Here is a 13,515-nt window from a genome sequence, read left to right as displayed (position 1 = left end):
TGATGTATACTGTACATGTCCCATCGTAACATCACTTTCTTTCCATTATCATAAATTGCCTTTTGAATTTCAGGTTCACATTTCAGTATGTAGTGGGTAGTTTCACCCACAATGCTTTTCTTGAATAACAGACTTATCTTCTCTACATTGTGAATTGTATCCAAAAAACAATTCCTATGAATCAAAACATTTACTACATCATATCAATCGCTGAATAAATTGCATATCTTCATTTCTATTTCCCAATGTTTCTCCTTCACATATCAGTAATCATGTTCTGTATCTTATTCTGTGCTTTGTCTCTAATCCTTTCATCAACAAAATTTACATTTCCATCAGAAGTAGATCTCGTATTAAGAATTGGTATATCTCCGAGTACTTTTACATCCTCATTTTACCTGTTAGTGATTTTAGTTGAAGTTTGCGTTGATTTGATTACCAACAGAGTAACATATATTTTCTCAATTTTTGGGATCCTCAGTGTTTGAAATATTGACTTGTTTCAATCTTCTTCACTAGACTATCAACCTTCTTAGTGAGATTATCAGCTTTTGGGTTAGTAGGTTGGGTAGTCTCTGCCGAGTCAACAGCGACACCCCAATGTTGCTCTCCAATTGAACAATTCTTACTTTATATTCCTCTATGATTTGGCTTCTTATCTGTAAAGCTACCTCAATTTTTGAGGTTTTTGTCCCCCATATATTCCTGTTTTTCACAGCAATTTTAGTTTTGTTATCACATTCTCAATAAGGGCATAGTATTTTCTCTGATTGCAACACTGATGCTATTATCTATATAAATACTTTTTATTAAGTAACCAGCACAAGGATTGCATCCTATTCATTCTTTGCCCTTTCCCTTTCCAGATCAACGCATGAGGCAATATTCCAGTGTAGTTATATCTTCACTTATGTTCCTCTATAAAAACACTACTAGTTTAATGTTTTTATCTACAAAAGTAAACAAGATTAACACTGTGAGCGAGTCAGAGCACAGCTGCTATGTGTACACTCTAGCATGTCCACGAGCATTTCCCATTATAATCCATCCCTTTATCTTATATTGGAAGTTCATAAAACAGTGGTCTACAATAACAATAATGATCACAAGTGCATAAAAAAACAAGGTATCCAACTGTAAACATATTTGGCAAGAAAATTATGTATTAACCACCAAAGCTCTGTAACAATAACAAGGCCAAAAGTAGAGTAGTGAATGCTATTGGTAGAATGTTATGAAACTTCACTTCCTAGCTCACTTTCAATTAGGTAAGTTGCTCTCCTAACACAACAAATGAACATTACAAAACTTATGAGTCCATACCAACAGTAAACCTCTGAAATGAACGAGATCACACACCAACTGCAAGACGGAGAGATAAGGTTGGCCTTTTACTTCCTGGAGTGTGACTGCAACTTGTAAATACAAAAGACCTTGTCTGTCTGTCTGTCTGTCTGTGTGCCTTGAGCGATCTAGCCTTACTACACAAGAAACGACCTCGAAAGTTGGCAACCTTGAGTTGCTACAAGCACTGGTACAAAAAAAGTTCACTTCTTGCAGGAATATACCATGTCTTACCTAAAGCTGTTCGCAGTAGCTTTAAATAGTAATGAAACAACTACAGTAGAATATATGAAGTAAAAGAAGTGATGATAATTGTCGACGTTTATATAATTTTGTGACTACTAGGCAACACGAACTTACGTAACAAATTGCCATACATAAACAATGATTTGCCAATTGTGATGCTATGTTAATGAACCTAACATAAACATAGAAAACCGCTCTTGAAAGCACAGAAAAACTGACAGGTTCGGGAAGAGAAGAGATTGCGAAGCAGACAGTGCTTTGATAAAGAGTTACATTACCTCTTCACTAACCCAAACTCAGCTGATCTCTCTCACACCGTATTCGCTTTGGTTTACTGTTGAGCCGAAAGGTAGCTACATCATAACTAACACGTAGGAAAACAATATTATATAATGAACTAACATTGTTGATTTAGTTTGAAATAAATAGAAATCGATCATGTACCTTAATACTTCATAGCTAATCCTTATTGTGTTTATCAGCTTGTCAATGTAGTGGTGGTCTGATGGACGAAGTCCTGAAGTCCGAGTGGTAAGTGGATGCTTTTAGGAAATAATCCGCTTAAGATTTCCAATATTGTACTTGAAAAAATAATAAATATAAATTAGAATGTATATAATTACAATTATATGTAGATATAGAAGCAATATAATCTTCATAAAGTACCATATTTGCATTCCATCCAAATTATTGTTCAAAATAAATACTAAAGGAATGGCAAGACTTATTTAGAAAACTAAAAAAGTAAACATTAAGTAAGATGCGATTATATATATATATTTTTTTTTACATTTTTATGACATTGAATTGTATAGACGTTGTAACATTTTATAAGAAGCGTATTTTCCCAAATTTCACAAATCTAGATTATTCGACACTTGATGACGGCAATCAGCATCTGTAACTAAGTAAAGAAAAATAATGTAAACAAATATGACAAGAGGTAAGTACTTTTGAAGTTTATCTTTTCCTAAATGTTGGTAATTTTGTAATGAGTTTTATCATTCAAGCTTAGATTTAGGTTTTATTGCTATAAACCTTAAGAAACGAAACTTCTTTAGCCCAAGTTTATACTTGGAATATATTGCAGTTAATTTTAAGAAAATTACTGTGGCGTATAAGCTAATGCTCATGTAGCAGTTTTTAGAATGATTTATTGTTAATTTGTTCTCATTGTTTATTTCCTTATTTCCTTTCTTCACTGGGCTAATTTTCCCAATTGGAGCCTTTGGTCTTATAACACCTTGCTTTTCCAATTAGGGTTGTAGCTTGGCTGGTAGTAATGATAATAATAATAATTTGTATATCAGCTGTCAGTTCCTCCTGTCTGCATTAAAAATGGACACCAACTAACGTAAACTTCCTCCCTAACCTAATCTACAAGCCGTGTCCTTACCTACTAGCTATTGGGGGGCGTTCCCCCCCCCCTTACACTTGTATTCTTAGTCGGCCGTCATCATACAGACAGGTGGCCGCTGTCATACATATACCCCAAACATTTAACCTCAGGCTAGCCGTGGTTAAAAACAACCTCAGGCTAGTCGAAGTTGATAGTATGAGTAGTTTGTTGGACGGTGGATACACTCGTCGACTAGTTGTGGTTGGGGTATTTGTAAATTTTAATATCTTTAACAGGAAAAATAAGATGGTTACTTAGTGTATTCTTAGGATACTACTACTGTGAACTGTGTGAAGATCAAAACGTGAACATGTAAAGGTCAAAATGTAAAGTTAGAGTTGTAAGAAGAAACTTAATATTTCAATACTCGGTTATTGTTACCAACCGGTTAGTTTATGGGGTTCAAACCAATGTTTTTGTAGAGATGTCTTCAAATGTACTTGTTAAAATTATTTTACGAATATTGTATTACAGTAAGTTGAACCTGGGTAATGATGGGTTGCAGGACCCATTATATATCCCCCAGGTAAGGGTACGCCAATGTAGGTAAAGTTGGGTGGGAGTATGTTATAAAGGTTAGGTCGTATCTCTTTGATGTAGGAAGATAGGGTTGAACTTAGATCTTTCTATGCCTGAGCCAACCTGAGTCCTCTAATCTACAACACTTTGATAATTATTTAATTTTGTAAAATTTTTCATTCTCTTAAGATGAATTTGTTCCTATATGAATACAAAGCATTGTCCTTTTGTATTAGTATGATTTCAGCAAAGTATGATTTCTTGGTGGCCTCATATCTGGCTGTTTTAATCTGTTGCTTTTTCTTTTAGATAAATGTGCTGACATAATTTTGTGTTCAAGCAATATTAAGGAAGTTGACTGAGAAATGCAGTTGTTTCATAAAAGCTGTACCTGTGGGTATCCACATACATATTGCAATTGGGGTGCATGTCTGATTGGTGTTCATTCCCTCGCTAGTGTGACCTTACGACAACAAGGGGAATCGAAGGAAGTTTGCTTTCCTTAGACCTCGCTGTGCTCCATCGAAGAAGGAGGTTTGCTGCCGCTGAGTGCTCAAGTAGAGGCACTGCCCTTTTTCTTCCTTGCAGTGTCTTCCCTACCCTGGAAAGGCATTAAGGGTGTATCACCTGGTAGTGCTGTCTCTTCAGAAAGTCACTTTGGGTCTCTCCCCATGTAGGAGCGTCATAATTGGCCTGCATGATCCCATAGAAGGCGAACTTCAAGTTCTTCCTTCTCCTATCCCTCATCTTTGTTAGATTCTTCATGCTGCAAGAAGAAGACTGATTGGTAAGAGTGACATATGCATGACTTCAAAGGATCTCTTCCCGCATATGCAGGGGAGGGATGGTACGGTACCATGACCTTCCCATGTATTGAGACTATCTCACTCGCCCTTGCATTGAGTCAAAGCAGGCGACCTCAGAGGACCACTCTAAATGCTGAATGCTCATCCGATAATCGAGACGGCCCATCACATACTGCAAATCATCAGCAAAACTTCTTGATGAGCGACAACACCACAATGGTGGTTTACATAAACAAGCAAGGAGGCGCTTTTTCACAGCCTCTCTGCCATCTGACTTTAGAGATAATCAGATGGACGGAAGCCAACTCGGTGACCCTCTCAGCCCGTTTCATCCCAGACAAGGGAAACTCTTTAGCAGATAAACTGAGCAGGGTTGGCACAGAGTGGTCTTTTGAATCACCAGAGAGCCAATGTAGTCTTGACTTTGTGGGGTTTGCCGACAATAGCTCTATTCGCGACGTTTCTCAACTGGAAACTCCCGGTGTACTGCTCTCAAGTACCAGATCCCCAAGCGTTCTGCAAGACGCTTTTCAACACCCATGGGACAGTCTAGACATCTATATCCCCCTCCCTTCTGCCTAGTAAGGAGGCTTCTGACCTTAATAGCTCTGATGTGGCATCATGCAGAATGGTTCTTGGAATTTCTAAATCTGCTCACAGAGGCACCAAGGGAACTCCATCCACTTCCTGATCTACTCAAACAACCAAGTGTTCAGATATTCCACAGAGCAGTAGCTTTGCTATGTCTTCATGCTTGGAGGTTATCCAGCAACTCCTCGCGGCGTGAGTTTTTTCGCAACCAGTTGCTAGAAAGAGAGGTAGATACCTCTGAGAGTCATCTACAGTATAGCTGTCTACCAAGCGAAGTGGTCTATCTTCTGTGGTTGGTGTTTTGTAAGGGTCATCCCTCCTCTCAGTGCCACTATTCTAACAATAGCGGAGTTCTTGTTATACCTCAGTGAGGAAAATCTCTTTTCAGTGTTGGTAGTGAAAGGCTATTGCTCAGCCTTAGGCCTTGCCTTTAAACTAAACGGGGTTGTCATTTCCTCCTCGACGGAATTATCTCTCCTCAAACATAGTTCAGAGTTATCTGGCCCTCAATCGGAAGTCAGACCGCCTCCATGGAATGTAGTGCAAGTACTGCAATCCTTGGAAGGAGCACCCTATGAACCTCTTTGTCGGGCTTCATAACATGACCTGACTCTAAAGACGGTTTGCTCCGTAATTGGAATACAAACCTATGCTATTTATTAGGGGAATTACTTTCAGCTTGTCCAGTTCTTCCACTCCACCACTCTCTGTAAGAGTTTACCAAGGGGGTCTCTCTTGAGAGGCTCTCCAGCCATCAGGTCTCTTTCTCGGCAGCTGAGATCTTCAACCAGGAGAAGGTCACGATGTATGCCATGCAGGCTACTTCGGGGCTTGATCTTTGTTTGGAGACCCTGGGAATCCTGGTATGTTTCAAGGGATGTACCAGGAAAGCTATGGAAACTTTCCTTCTCTCAGGAACTTGCACCATCGAGTTTCTCACCCATCAAGTCTCTAACTTATGGGTGAACACCATCCTGAAACGTTGAGATGCGGTGTCTGAGAGATTCCATTAGCATGTCCCGAATGCCAAGATCGCTAGGCTCAGGAACTCCTCTATAGAGGGTTCCTCTCTTTTCAAGCCAAAAGATGGGGAACATGTCGCTAAGAGATGGAGGAAATCTCACCAGGACTCCCTCCTCCATGGGGCTCTGACATTCAAGCCCTATAAACCACCAGCTCCTCAGCAGTCCCGTCCAGCAAAGACCTCGACGAACAAGACAGCAGCAAAGCTAGCAGTGTCAAAAAAGTCCTTTCTGACCTAGGAGAGGAAAAGCACTAAGTCCTCCAGAGTAGGAAAACATCCTAAAGGCAGCGACCGAAGCCGCAAAAGCTAGGATAGGCACTCCCTCTGCTTGTCCTCCAGTGGGAAAATGCCTAAAAAGTTGCTGGGACAGATGGAAACAACTTGTGGCCAAAACCTGGAAAGTTTTGGTAATTCGTTGAGGGTATCGGGTCTCTTTCACAACATCTCTCCCTCCCCTGATCAGGGATAAGGTAACAATAGACTCCTTTGCGATGGGATCAGCAAAGGGGCTAGGCCTCCGGGCAGAAGTCCAGACCCTGTTGAAGAAGGGCGCTCTCCAGGAGGTACCTCGACAAGTCTCCAGGCTTCTTCAGTCGACTCTTTCTTGTGAAAAGGTGTCTGGAGGCTGGAGACTGGTCATCGACCTCACAGCTCAGAACAAGTTTGCCAAGCAAACTCCGTTCAGCATGGAGGCGGCAGACACGGTCAGACAAGCAGTAAGACCACAGGACTTCATGTACACACTGGACCTAAAGGACATGTACTTCCAGATCCCAATCCATCCGTTTTCAAGGAAGTACTTAAGATTCAGCCTAGACAACAGGAAATACCAATTGTTCCATAACTGGAATACAAACCATGCTAATTATTAGGGGTTATACTTTCGGCAAAGCTGAAATGACGAGCCATTAAAATTTAGCGAGGGTTAATTACCCACACCCCTAGTTAGCGGGGGTGTAGGGGGGGTTGCTTGCTACCACTCCTGTTCACATACCTGTGATTTAGCTCACTTTACTTTTGGCTTGGATGGAGAGCAGTTGTTTCCGCTCTTCCTCCTCACCTATTCTGGACTGCAATTAATTTTTGTCTTTTAACTTACTTTTTCTTATATATATATTTGTTCCGACACAAATACTCACCGAGAACTACTTTTCTTTGGAGTCACTTGTTATCTCTCAATCTCGACCAAGGTTTTTCCCGCCGTTACCCCCCTTACTCCGTTCTATATAGGTTTACCCCCGCCGCCAGAGGATGCGCCCTGAGGGCAGGATTAGGGCAGGTCACTGCCTCTCTGGGTCAGCATCGGCATTAAGTTTCTTGGTCGTGAGCTGTAAACAGCTCACTCTCTCGCTCTCTCGATCCTTTGGCGCGTTTGTGTTCCACGTGTTTCCAGTGTGGGGACTTGTGTTTTTCTTGCGTAGTGCGTTATTCGCAAGTGTTACAGTGCGTTCTCCCTGTGTATATCCCAGTGTACTTATAACTCGCTAGTGTTGTGCCTTTCGTGTGCGAACGATGGAGCATGTGCGACGTTGCCCTGGTCCTAGAGCCGGAAAGTCGTGTGGGGCTTTCCTCTCTAAACCAGAAGTAGACCCTCACTCCCTTTGTTCCACGTGTAGGGGGAAAGTTTGCTCCACCGCGGACACGTGTCCGGAGTGCGTAAGCTGGTATGATATACACTGGGTACGCTACGGTACCAAAAAGAAGAAATCTTCTAAGCGTTCCCCCAGAAAAGTTAGTGGCGTTTCTTCGTTACCGTCGGCCAGTGATCGGTCCGACGAAGCCTCGGCTTCTCCGTCTCCTTCGCAGAGGAGAGGGCAACAAGCCCCCAGTGTTTTGATTAGTCAAAGCGTTCTTCCCGGTGAACCCAGTGTGAGGGAAGAACCAAGGGCAGGCCCCTCTAGAGATAACGGAGGGTCCGGTAGTGCTTCTGGTGAATCAGGCCTTGTGGTAGGGGACCACGCGTCCTCAGAAGACCCCGTATGGAGAAGTGTTGTGATTTCAGAGTCTCCCCCGCCCTCGTGGGCCGGTGCGTCGGGCTCTCCCCCGCCAGAGGACAGCCACGCTAGAGTTCGCCGCCCGAGTAGCGATGCCTTCGGGTGGAAGTTGCCGAAAACACCGGGGAGCTCACCGCTAAGAATGGACGTGACCCTGGACCCCTGGCCCCCTGGCATAGATAGGCTAGAGTGGACTCGGTGCCGACGATCTCCACAGCAGTTCCCGAGGATTTCCTCCAGCATCCAATCTCGGACGTCCGGCGGCGAAGAGCTTCCCCCACGCATCACGCGGGCAGCCGTTACACGAGGAACGTGGCGCCCTCGGACTCGTCAGAGATAGATTCATCCTCCGGGGGAGAAGTCAGGGAGAAACGGCGCGGGAAGAGGGAGCGGTCCGAAAGCGATCGTTCCCGCTCCAGGTCAAGGTCGCGACATAGCAGGAAGCGCCCCCGCTCCCACTCCCGTAAGTATAGGAGGAATGGCTCTCCCGGCGGCGCTTGGGTATACGTCCCTTCAGGAGAGTCCAAGAGGCTCCACTCTCCAGACTCTCGTCCCAGTGAACGGGCGTCTAGGCTGCCGCTCCCTACGCACAGCCTAGAACCGCTCGACCTGCCACGCAGGAAAGACCTCGCTCAGAAGCATAAGTCCTCGAGACCTGCGGTTCACCCCGCCCAGCGGGGGGAAACGCGCTCCTTTGAAGGCAGCCTGACCGAACCAGCCCAGCTGGTACGGTCATCGAGCAAGAAGGATCGGTTCCCGTTGTCGGGCCAGCCCACCGGGACCGTGACTTCGGCTTCCAGAGCCTTGGGGCAACCGAGGGCCCTCCCTGAGCCGGTGGTACCCGCCTTGCAGCGAGATCCACCCTCCTACGGAGCTCCCTACGGTTACAGGTCGGTCTCCCTGGACCCAAGAGGGGGACGACCGGTCTACTGATCAAGCAACCCGGCGCCCCCATGCCAGGCCGAGGCCTCGGCTGACGGAGGAGAAGCTCCCCCGTCGGAGGACTCCGCATACAGAAGGGTGGTGGGCCTCATCAGGAGGCACCATGGGATCACAGAACCCTCGGCACCTAAGGGGAATTCCTGGAGGTCAAGCCTCCTGAGAATCACGCATCACGACGCCCTTCCGAAGTCCTCCCTGGCCCTTCCTCTTGCCCCAGACCTAGTACTGGGACAAGAGTACATAGATAACTTAGTGGCCAGCAATGCGGAAGCCCCCAAGTCCCAGAGTGCCTCGAAACTGCTCCAGGGCCTCAAGACACAAGGAAAAGTTTACATTCCTGAAGGGCAGCGCCCAGGCCCCTGTAAAGTGGACCCGACCTTAGACATCCTGGGACAAGGCGGCTCGGACGAAAGGGCCTCTTTAGCCCCGGTTTCCTTCTCGCCTACAGAAGCCGCCATGATGGAGGAGGTGTCGAGGGACCTGGTGAACGTCTCCTCTTGGCTGGACTGGTGGGCCTCCACGTTGGTGAGCGTGCAAGCTTCCATCGACCCCAAAGATCCAGAGCAGCAGAGTCTCCTGACGGACCTTCTCACCTCCGGGGGGAAAACCTGGAGATTGTGTCAGTCTTCCACAATCATTGATTTTAGTTAGGTGGTCAATTTTGTTCCTTGATGAGCGCCCGGAACTGGTTACCGGAGGAGGTTCTGTCATAATGAGGTATATACACCGGTTTGACAGTCCCTGCGAGATCTTCAGCCCTTGGGAGGACCGCTGGATCGTGTAAGACTAGCAGACATTATGAGGCAGAGAATCATTAAAGTCAGCTTCCTTATCAGGTACGAACCCTTAAGTTTTTTTTAATTATCTCTTAAGCAGAATTCCAGATATACTAGCTGTCTCTAACCCTCCACCAAAGGTGTTAATCAGCTATATATATAACTACCGGGTAAGTCTTATGTTTAAAAATGGTATTTTCATTATAAAATAAATTTTTGAACATACTTACCCGGTAGTTATATATAATTAAAGTCCCACCCTCCTCCCCTCTAAGAGACTAGAGGCATGGAATATATGAGGGTTCCTGGAATGGTTCCCAGGTACCTCGCTAGGGCGCAGGGGTGGTACACCTGGCTATCCAACTGGCGATTGGCGCGAGTTTTTAATTTTCTGCCGTGACGTCAGGGACGTAAGCTATATATATGATTACCAGGTAAGTATGTTAAAAAATTTATTTTAAAATGAAAATACCATTTTGGCAACTTCATCTTTCCTATATACAGTACTTAGAAGAATAACCTAAACTTCTCTCCCTACTGGGGGTAGGGGGCTGCTATCAGTACCTGTTAAAAGAAATAATAACGGATTAAGGCATCTTTTTTTTTGGGGGGGGGGGGGTGTTGCTTGAGGACTAAACAAAATGAAAAAAAAATAAAAAATGTTTTTTCAAATACACAAACCATAAAGCTTTCTTAGACACAAACCATTATTTATTCCAATGATAATATCAGTTTGATGTCATAATACTGCATATAAGGCAAAGGTTTGTACAGTATACTGTATATGTGAAACATGGAATTAATTAAATTTTCTGAAAAGTGCAGCATTATCATATTGATTTTATTTTTCATTTTAATTTTTTTCCAGTCATTTGCCATTTTACTTCTGTGTAAGGAGTAAGCCTAGAAATAGCTTATACCTAGAAGAAAATATATGAAGATTGAGAGAGAGAGAAACCCTATTACTATCAGAGCTGACATGTGAAAAATATTTATTCCTGCCACATACAAACAGAGAACATAATGTCCCGATCAGGAAGCTTAGGATTGGATGTTGAGATCCTTCGCCGTTTAAGTAGTGATCGCTTAGTAAGAGTTCTTGAAGATGCCCCTGGAGCAAAGGACCTCATCATTGATGGAGAATTAATGAAGATGCTAGATCGCATTGCTGGAGCAACACTTTTGAGGTAAATATATTTATATCAAATGCAGGCACTCTTGAGCATTTTACTCCTTTCAAAACAATAGTCTTTTATTTATTTGTGTATTTAGAAACACTGAACTTTTATCTATGTCCCATTTTTTAGTGTCACCTCAGAGGCTACTAATTTTAAGCAAAGTAAGCACATAGCTTGGTTAATGGAATGATTGTAGTATATGGGAACATGAAAATATGGGATTTTAATAATAAATTGTTCCTTCACTAACAAACCTTACTTTATTTATAGGAATTATCTTTAAGCAAAGCTGGAAGGTTAGCTATTAGACTTTTAATGTGAGGTAGCAACCCTACCTAACCATTATAGTGGGTGGCTTGTGGGTAGCCAGCCATCAACATTTACTCACTCATCGGTGAACTACGTCACTTTTTCCTTTTGGCTTGTAGGGAACGAACGTGTGCGCTCTCCTCCTTAAGGCTTGGCCATACAGACGATTGCTTTATGCAGATTCCTTTTTCTTTTTCAGGTGTGACTGTTCTCTTTTTGACACTCCCATGAGTACTTGCCCGGGTCACGAAGGGCACTCATGCGGCAACTTCATGTCATCGGCTGAGACCGACCCTCATTCTCTGTACCCGACCTGGAAGGGACATCGCTGTGAGCAGAGTTTGCCCTGTGAAGAGTGTAGGGAGTGGCCTGCCTCCTAGTGGGAGAAATTTGGCCGTCGTAGGAAGAAAAAGTCGGAGAGATCTCTCTCCCCAAGGGTTCTCCTCAGGAGCGAAAAGACCTTGGGCTTCTTCGTCCCGCAGACCTAGATCTCTCTCCAAAGCTTCTCCTTGCTTGCCTTCCTCCGCAGGACAATCGAGTAGGAGCGCAGACCAGTTAACTCCATTGCAACCTTGGGGTGCTGGGGAGGTTACTACTTCTGCCAGAGAAGCATCTTCACCTCCAGCCTCCAGGAAGCCTTTCTCCCTTTCAGATCTGCAGCAGGCGTGGCCATCCTCGGGAGTGTCTGCACCCCCTTTTAAGGAAGCTTTCATTCAGCTCCTTCAGTGTGTGTGGTGCAGAGAGACCCTTCGCCAGTTGCTTTGGCAGCTCTCGTTCGCCCATCCGACAGCCTCCTGCTGATGACGAATCTTCTCGCCATCCTGAGACTACGTCGTCATCTAACCCGCACCCTCTTGTTTCTCCCCACAGGTAATGTTCCAGCCCGTGCGTTCAACACTTGCCTGCTGCGGAAGTTTGGAAAGAGGACCAACTTGTGGCTAGTGCTCCATCTGCTCGCCAATTGCCAGGACACAATCAGTCATATATGTATATATGGTTCCCATCCTTTTGAGCGAACTTTATTACAGCGAAATCATTTTGAACAAAATTATTTTGACAGAAGTCATTTTGAACGAAACTTTAAGAGCGATTGACAATTTCAACGAAGGTTGATTTTAAGCGATTGTAACTAATGGTTGTTATCTCAATTTACCGCGATTGTAACTAATGGTTGTTAACTAAAATGGTCGTTAATAATATAATACTTGAATGGTTATTGAAGATATGCATATCACTTCGTTTTCTTAACTTGGAAATTTTGATTTATGTAGTCTTTTCTTAGAAACATTTGAAAGTAACCCATCATGGATATTATACTTTCTAGTCGCGACAAAAACAAAATAGCATATAAAGGATATAGCTATAGAAAAGATAAAGATACTCAAACAACCAGTTCATGGCGTTGTGAAGTGAAATGTTGTAAAGGACGCCTGAGTACTACAATGAAATACGAAAGTCATAGAAATTGCTCCGATAAAGGCGAACACTCCCATGCACCTGATGTTGTTAAAGTTGGTGAAGAAATGGTTAAAAAAAAAAAAAAAAAAAAGTCCTAAAAGCTGCTGCAACAACACATGATCCACCAAGGCGATTACTTAGAGATGCTATCGCTGGTCTATCAGATGAACTTGCTGCCAAGATTGGATCTGGGACGAAATTGAAGAGTAGCATATCTAGGAAGCGAAGAATTATAGGAATCTACCCTCCACCCCCTCTATCAGCTGCATCCATTGTTATACCGGAATCCTTGCAGTTAACTTTTACGGGAGATAATTTCATTCTATATGATAGTGGTATAAGTGATGTTAATAGAGTTTTTATTTTCGGCACTCATGAGAGTCTTGCTTGGTTGAGAGAAAATCGACACTGGTTAGCTGACGGAACATTTAAAACGGCTCCAAGAATTTTCTTACAAATTTTTACAGTACATGTATTGATAAAGGATAATGTAATACCTTGTGTATATGTTTTACTCACGAATAAATGTGAAGAAAGTTACAAATTAGTTTTCAACAAGTTGAAATCTCTAGAGCCTTTACTAGATCCTATCTCAGTTTTGATAGACTTCGAAATTGCGTCAAAAAATGCAATAGTAAGCATATTCCCACGCGCAAACATATCAGGATGTTTCTTTCATTTAGGGCAGTGTGTGTGGAGAAAAATAATCAACATGGGGCTGAGAGAAAAATATGTGAACGAATAAAATGTTAGGAAACACCTAGCTTACAATATTACATTTTGAATAAATTTACATAATATATTATAGGTATATTTCATGAATTTCTAGAATTTTTACATTTTAGGTTTTATATGTTTTTCTGTACAAAATAAAAAAATTTACGTTTTAGTTTTATTTTTTTACGCCAAAAATTTCATTTTTCTTTTTT

General features: G+C 43.1%; 2 protein-coding genes across 8 annotated transcripts in view; one reads left to right on the top strand and one right to left on the bottom strand.

The window, feature by feature from the left end:
* The window catches only part of ClpX (Caseinolytic protease chaperone subunit), a 241,868-nt gene extending 239,732 nt beyond the window's left edge, over positions 1-2,136 (bottom strand). For 2 of the 5 annotated variants that reach the window (XM_068374151.1, XM_068374155.1), the window contains exon 1: positions 2,035-2,136. The gene's annotated coding sequence lies outside the window, so the exon portion shown is untranslated. Of the gene's footprint in view, positions 1-1,323; positions 1,456-1,868; positions 1,889-2,034 lie in introns of those variants that run through there. The other 3 variants (XM_068374153.1, XM_068374152.1, XM_068374154.1) reach the window with 3 other exon arrangements.
* A 190-nt stretch (positions 2,137-2,326) lies between these two features.
* LOC137641521 (vacuolar protein sorting-associated protein 33B-like) overlaps positions 2,327-13,515 on the top strand; it is a 268,777-nt gene continuing 257,588 nt past the window's right edge. Inside the window, exons 1-2 of one of the 3 annotated variants that reach the window (XM_068374149.1) lie at positions 2,327-2,533; positions 10,510-10,828. In XM_068374149.1, coding sequence (XP_068230250.1) covers positions 10,665-10,828 — 164 coding nt within the window. In that variant the 5' untranslated portion in view covers positions 2,327-2,533; positions 10,510-10,664. The remainder of the gene's footprint in view (positions 2,534-10,509; positions 10,829-13,515) is intronic. The other 2 variants (XM_068374148.1, XM_068374147.1) reach the window with 2 other exon arrangements.

Source organism: Palaemon carinicauda, chromosome 5 (assembly GCF_036898095.1).
Source record: "Palaemon carinicauda isolate YSFRI2023 chromosome 5, ASM3689809v2, whole genome shotgun sequence".
Classification (NCBI taxonomy): domain Eukaryota; kingdom Metazoa; phylum Arthropoda; class Malacostraca; order Decapoda; family Palaemonidae; genus Palaemon; species Palaemon carinicauda.
Note: the sequence above shows the minus strand (reverse complement) of the source record. Positions and strands in the feature narration are given on the sequence as shown.